General features: G+C 41.1%; 2 protein-coding genes and 1 non-coding gene across 3 annotated transcripts in view; all 3 read left to right on the forward strand.

Annotated features, from left to right (window-relative positions):
- mta3 (metastasis associated 1 family, member 3) overlaps nt 1-2450 on the forward strand; it is a 70299-nt gene extending 67849 nt beyond the window's left edge. Inside the window, exon 19 of the mRNA XM_062055410.1 lies at nt 975-2450. Within this exon, the coding sequence (XP_061911394.1) occupies nt 975-1146 (172 nt within the window). The 3' untranslated portion in view covers nt 1147-2450. The remainder of the gene's footprint in view (nt 1-974) is intronic.
- Nucleotides 2451-7177: 4727 nt separating this feature from the next.
- Nucleotides 7178-7500, forward strand: part of LOC133655307 (uncharacterized) — an 8961-nt gene continuing 8638 nt past the window's right edge. The window contains exon 1 of the mRNA XM_062055333.1: nt 7178-7264. Within this exon, the coding sequence (XP_061911317.1) occupies nt 7178-7264 (87 nt within the window). The remainder of the gene's footprint in view (nt 7265-7500) is intronic.
- Nucleotides 7277-7370, forward strand: trnai-uau (transfer RNA isoleucine (anticodon UAU)). Its single transcript has 2 exons — nt 7277-7314; nt 7335-7370. It is a non-coding gene; the product is annotated as a tRNA-Ile (tRNA).

Genomic DNA, 7500 nt, shown 5'->3' on the forward strand with positions numbered 1-7500 from the left:
CCGCCTCGCTAACGACGCCAACGTCTGGTTTGTCTCCTCCTCCGTCTCTTTCTCCCTCTCTCCTTCATTCTCTCTCAGTGTGGTGAGGAACGCCGTCAGCCACAGCCGAGAGAGATGGGAGTGAGAGGTCACGGCCAAAGAGGTGGAAAAAAAGAAAAAGAAGCAAATTGGCTTTAAAAAAAAAAAAAAAAAGACAGAAAAAAACAACATCAAGCAATCGAAGAGTCTGACTTGACTGCTGCAGTCGGCGCTCTTTTAAACCGATATTTTTACACGCTGCCTGCGAATTCTGCCCGGCAACACGCTCGTTCTTGTGTTTGGATTGATCAACGTAGATATTTGTGGTTTTGCAGATTTCTTCTTTTTTGGGGGGGTAAAAAAATGGCGCTATCTGCAGCGCTCCTGCAGATCCAGCAGAGGATGCTGTCTCACAAATCGCTCAATTTACAAGACTAATCCAATCCAATCCACTTTATTTATATAGCACATTTAAACAACAAAAATGTTTCCAAAGTGCTGCACAACAATATTAAAAACAATATTCAAATATCCTTAGCTCCACCAATGACTGAATAAAAACAAAAAATAAATAAATATAAAATCAATACTAAAATTGTCTCGTAAAAAGCCAGGCCTTCAAAGTAAAAGCACACAAGTAAAATTGCTCACAGTCACACCACTGTGAAGGTGACACGGGGGCGGGGCTTTGTGACAGGAAGTCCAGCGCATGTTCCGGGTCGGATAAAACCGCTCAATTTCCCATATTTAGACAATGCAAGATGGGTTATTTTGTGGCTCAGTGCTCACTATTGCCTCCGGTGGCGCATGGTGGTAACTACCATAAAACCTCGGAAAATTCACCAAAGGGGAATGTAATATTTTTTTTAAGCTGTCAAAAAAAAAAAACACCAGTGAAGAAGAAAAAATATTTCTGTTTTTATCGACCCACTTCCTGTCCTGTGTCCACACCGCAGGAGGGCCAGACGGATGCTGTCGCGTTCCCAGCTCAGGCACGCTTGTCGGCAGCCCTGCGAGCAGATCACCCTCCGCAGGGCCTCCCAGGGGGTGCCCCAGGGGCTGGTACTGGGGCCCCCGCATCCCCACCCCAGCCTGAGGATGCGAGGCCCCATCGTCATCCACGACTGACCCTGTCCTCCCTCGGCCCTTCTCTGTACAGTCGGACACCCGTTCGAACGACTCGTAAAAAAAACAAAAAACGCCACGCAATAGAAACACATTTTAACCGCCCCCTCCCCCACACTTGCTTGCCAGTTTATTAGGTACACCTGGGTTTGACCGCCATGCAGTGCGAGCATCTGCAGGCACACACAGGAATGGCGCAGTTCAAAACTTCCATTGGAAAAACGGCCACATTTAGACGGTAGGGAATGGGAGATGGCCGTACACTCCCACGCCACAACGCTCGGCTCGGTTTCGTCAAGTAGCACCAGACGGACCGGCCTCGGTGTGTTGAACACGCGTGCCAAAAGCGCGTGTTCGTATGGTGCGCGTTGCCATGGCAACGGCAGGGGGAGCCAATTGCGGTGATCACGGATGGGACTTTTGTGTTGTGACCTGTGATGTTTCTTTTTCTCTTTTTTTTGTATAAAGCTGTTTTTTTCTCCCGCCCCCTCAGTATAAAGGTGGGCGGGGCTTTGGGAAGGAGAGGGGGGGGGGGGGGGGGCATGCGGGTTCATTTTTATTTCATAAATGAATGGCCATGTATAGGAATATTCCAAATCTTTTGATTTTAACTAGAGATGTCCGATAATATCGGAGTGCCGATATTAATGCTTTAAAATGTAATATCTGAAATTATCGGTATTGGTTTCAAAATCATCTGTATCGGTTTCAAAAAGTAAAATGTATGACTTTTAAGGCCGCTGTGTACACGGACGTAGGGAGAAGTACAGAGCGCCAATAAACCTTAAAGGCACTGCCTTCGCGTGCCGGCCCAATCACATAATATCTACGGCTTTTCACACACACAAGTGAATGCAAGGCATACTTGGTCAACAGCCATACAGGTCACACTGAGGGTAGCCGTATAAACAACTTTAACACTGTTACAAATATGCGCCACACTGTGAACCCACACTAAACAAGAATGACAAACACATTTTCGGGAAAACATCCATACCATAACATACCAACTTTATTTATAAAGCCCTTTAAAAACAACCACAGTTGAAGAACAAAGGGCTGTACACCACAAAGAAATAGAGGCAAAGGACAGACTAAAAAAATAACATTTAAAACAGAAGTAAAATACACATTGAAAAAGCAAATACAAATTACCCTGAGAACAATTTGTTAGATAAAAACAGTTTAAAAAGTAAAAAAAAAGTTTAAAAGTCTCATGCTGGGTTAAAAGCCAGTATCTGCACCGTAACAGAACAAATACCCAGAACCCCTTGCAGCACTAACTCTTCCGGGACGCCCCCCCCCGCACCCCCTCCCCGCCCACCTCAATCTCCTCATGCTCTAAATATGGCAGTGCCATGTTGGCATTTTTTTCCATAACTTGAGTTGATTTATTTTGGAAAACCTTGTTACATTGTTTACTGCATCAACCGTATATATCGGTATCAGTTGATATCGGAATCGGTAATAAAGAGTTGGACAATATCGGAATATCGGCAAAAAAAGCCATTAACGGACATCTCTAATTTTAACGTATCCAATTACAGTAGTGTCCCTTCTCAGGTGGCCAATTGATGTGTAATATAGAACTACAGAAGCAGTGACGTCACCAGCTTCAGATGATATCTCTGAAAATGTAAAAAGGAGGCAAAAAAAAAGAAAGAAAAGAAGACAAACCTCATCTGCTATTTACGAAGCCCCTAAAGGGACATGAGGGAATTTTTTTTTTAATAATTTTTTTTTTTTTTTTTTTTTTTTAGACATGTATCTCATGCGCACGAGAAACTTTTTATAAAGTTATAAAAATAAAAATAAATGTTTTATAATTATTATTCTTTTTATTATTTTTTTTAGAAATGTATCTCGTGCGCACAAGAAACTTTTTATGAAGTTATAAAAATAAAAATACAATTTTTATAATTATTTAAAAAAAATTTTTTTAGACATGTATCTCGTGGGCAGAAGATAGAGATACATGTCTAAAAAAAAAAGTTTTTTTAATTATTTAAAAAAAAAAAATTCCCCCCAAGACACTATCTATCTCGTGCGCACGAGATACATGTTTAAAAAAAATACAAATAAAAATAAATTATAAAAAATGTTTTCCCCCCATGTCCCTTTAGGGGCTCCGTAGCTATTTTTTAATTTCATCTGCACAAAATATACAAAAACAGCAGAGAGCACATGCAGGGACATTCATAATCATCATTATTTACAAGGGGCGGGGGGGGGGGGTGTATTTCAAATAAAAGAGCTGGAGGAAAAAAATTGTAAAAAAAAAACGTTTTATTGTTTATTTTGTAAAACCTCAAATTAATATTGACAATACGTCACGTCATTTAATATCAGCTGCATTCTAACATGACAATTATGGAGCCCCTCCCCCTGCGTAAATGAAAACTTTTGACATTTTAGTTTTCACACAGCAACCGTTCATTTCTGTAAATTCCACTCATCATATTTCCACGGCCCGACTGCAGCGGGTTTATGGTTAGTTTCCCAAATCGGGCCGATCCTCGTACGATCGCTCCCCGTCGGGCCTTTGTGTTGTTTTGATTTCCGATCAGGCATGTCTTTGCGGTGACCCGGAAGGGGTCCTGTGAATTTTGAAGTCAGAATGTTTCTCGTATGTCACGTGTTCTGTTATGAATATGCTGCTGCTGTTGACGATAATAAAAAGGAACACAATGGCGAACACTGTGTCGCCTCTCCGACGACGCTGATGATGATGATGATGATGATGATGATGATGATGCGCAACGTGATTTCACTCACCTTTGATTGGAGGAGGAACAGCTGGGGATGTTATTGTCAGGCGCCTGATGAGAAGGGCCTGAAATAAGCACAGCTGCAGCTGGTGGCTGAAGGTCAGGCTTGATGCTGCACTTCTCCAACAAATGCAAGAAAAGTTCAGCACAGCACGCAGAGAGTGTAGAGAAGGGTTGTTTGACTCGATGATGTCTCTCTCTGACCTTTCGGTTCGCTTGAAAAACTTGGTAGTGACTAACATGTTTGTCCTGTCTCGTAAAGGATCTTTGATTTTGAGTTTTTGCAGTGGATTTGTGAAAACATCAGAGCGCTCCTGCCAAATAAAGGATCTTTGGCTGCTGTGTTTGCGGCTGGTGCTCAACAACAAGAGAGCACTCCTGTAATTTAGAGCAAATGATAAATGGGTTATACTTGTATAGCGCTTTTCTACCTTCAAGGTACTCAAAGCGCTTTGACACTATTTCCACATTCACACACTGATGGAGGGAGCTGCCATGCAAGGCGCTAACCAGCAGCCATCAGGAGCAAGGGTGAAGTGTCTTGCCCAAGGACACAATGGACGTGACTAGGATGGTAGACGGTGGGGATTGAACCCCAGTAACCAGCAACCCTCCCATTGCTGGCACGGCCACTCTACCAACTTTGCCACGATGTCCCGCAGAGCAGTGGTCCCCAACCACCGCCCGGTCCGTGGATCGATTGGTACCGGGCCGCACAAGAAATTAAAAAAAAAAAATATATTATTATTATATATTTTTTATCTTTTTAATTAAATCAACATAAAAAACACAAGATACACTTACAATTAGTGCACCCACCCAAAAAACCTCCCTCCCCCATTCACACTCATTTACCCAAAAGGATTGTTTCTTTCTGTTATTAATATTCTGCTTCCTACATTATATATCAATATATATCAATACAGTCTGCAGGGAATACAGTCTGTAAGCACACATGATTGTATTTTTGTATGACAAAAAAAAAAATGTTTTTTTTAAATTCCCCCCCGGTCTGTGGGACAAATTTTCAAGCAGTTACAAAAAGCCGGTACCGGTCCGTGGACCGATTGGTACCGGGCCGCGGCCGCACAAGAAATTAAAATTATTATTATTATTATTATTATTTTTTTTTTTTTTTTTTTTAAATTAAATCAACATAAAAAACAGAATATTTACATTATATATCAATATAAATCAATACAGTCTACAGGGATACATTCCGTAAGCACACATGATTGTATTTCTTTATGACAACAACAACGACACAAATTTTTTTTTTTTTTTTTTTTACTAACCCCCCCTCCTCCCCCGGACCGTGGGACACATTTTCAAGCGTTGACCGGTCCGCAGCTACAAAAAGGTTGGGGACCACTGATTTAGAGGATCTTTGACTTGTGGTTTTTAGTAGGTCCTTAAAACCAGCAAAGCTTTCCAATCATATGGAGGATCTTTGACTATAACTTCTACAGTAAGTGATAAAAAACTTTGTTTTTTTTAATCATATAGAGCAGGGGTGCCCATTACGTCGATCGTGGAGGGTGTGTCCGTCGATCGCCAGCCAGGCATTTAAAAAATAGACCTAAAAATTAGCATACTTGCCAACCCTCCCGATTTTTCCGGGAGATGCCCCTCCCGAATGTCAGTGCCCCTCCCGAAATTCTCCCGGGGAAACACTTCTCCCGAATGTCTCCCGATTTTGACCCGGACAACAATATTGAGGGCGTGTCGTGATGACGCTGCCTTTGGCGTCTGCTTTTTCTCCATACAAACAGCGTGCCGACCCAGTCACATGTTGTATGCGGCTTCAACAGACACGCGTAAGTGAATGCAACTCATACTTGGTCAACAGCCATACAGGTCACACTGAGGGTGTCCGTATAAACAACTTTAACACTGTTACAAATATGCGCCACACCAAACAAGAATGACAAACACATTTCGGGAGAACATCCGCACCGTAACACAACATAAACACAACAGAACAAATACCCAGAATTCCTTGCAGCCCTAACTAATCCGGGCTCCTATATATTCACCTATATATACATTTTGTTCTCCTCTATTTTGAAAATGTGGATGTTATCATCACTACTGTCTGATTCCAATCAATGCAAGTCATCAGAATCAGGTAATACACCAACTTATATTCTTGTCTTCATGAAAGAAAGGAATCTATATGTGTTAAACATGCTTGTATTATCACTGCACACTTTTCAACTTGTTAACAAAAACGTCTCTTTCACAAATAAATAAATATAAATGATATACACCTGTATATGAATAAGGTAGATCCCCTCGACTTGGTCAATTAAAAAGTAGCTGGCCTGCAGAAAAAGTGTGGGCACCCCTGATATAGAGGATCTTTGACTTGTGTTTTTAGTAGGTCCTTCAAACCAGTGGAGATCTCCAATTATGTAGAGGATCTTTGATTAGAATTTCTGCAGCAAGTGCTAAAAAAAAACAGTACTTTTATCATAAGAGGCTCTTTGACTAGAAAACAACAGAGCACATGGATAATCTTTTATTAGCAATTTTTGCTATTTTTTTAAACCAGCAAAGTGCTTCTCATGTAGACGATCTTTGACTACCATTTTTGCAGTCTGGTTTTGAAACCAGCAAAGTGCTCCTGGTATATAGACGATCTTTGAAATAAAATGTTTGCAGTAGGTTCTTATAAACAGCCAAGTGCTCCCTCCTGTCGCATAGAGGATCTTTGACTTGGTTTTTTAGTAGGTCCTTAAAACCAGCAACGCTCTCCAATCATATGGAGGATCTTTGACTAAATTTTTTGCAGTAAGTGATAACATTTTTTTTTAATCATATAGACTAGGATCTCTGACTTGTGTTTTTGCTGTAGGTCCTTAAAAACAACAGTGCTCCTGTCACATAGAGGATCTTTGACTTGTGTTTTTGCTGTAGGTCCTTAAAGCCAACAGAGCTCCCCAATCATGGAGAGGATCTTTGATTAGAATTTCTGCAGTAAGTGCTAAAAAAAAACCCAGTACTTTTATCATAGGAGGCTCTTTGACTAGAAAACAACAGAGCCCTCCTGTCATATGGATGATCTTTTATTAGCAATTTTTGCAATTCAAAAAAATTGTATATTAATTATTTTTTTGCATGAATATGTTTTATATCTGCACATTTTCTTGTACTTGAGTCAAATTCCAGCAATTTATATTTGGCAATATATTCATTAGAGCAAAGAACGCACCTGTTCTGGGGTTTATGAGCCGGAATTGACACGACGACAAACTGACCATACGATGTCCTACTTTACGTTCGGTACGCGAATGCACCACGGCTATGGCGTCATTGAGTGTCAGAAGGACTACAAAAACATTCTCAAACAGGTTTGTACGTAAGCTCCAGTGGCGCAATCGGTTAGCGCGCGGTACTTATACAGCAGTACATAGCAGAGCCATGCCGAGGTTGTGAGTTCGAGCCTCACCTGGAGCACAGTTTTAATCCACATGACACCTTTGCGCGTATGGAGTTTCCCGGACTAAACAACTTCCGGTCACATGTTCCTAAACATAATGACATAACCTTGACCATGACGTCATACTATTAACTTGACTCTGTCTCT

The sequence above is a fragment of the Entelurus aequoreus genome, linkage group LG08 (genome assembly GCF_033978785.1).
Source record: "Entelurus aequoreus isolate RoL-2023_Sb linkage group LG08, RoL_Eaeq_v1.1, whole genome shotgun sequence".
Lineage (NCBI taxonomy): Eukaryota > Metazoa > Chordata > Actinopteri > Syngnathiformes > Syngnathidae > Entelurus > Entelurus aequoreus.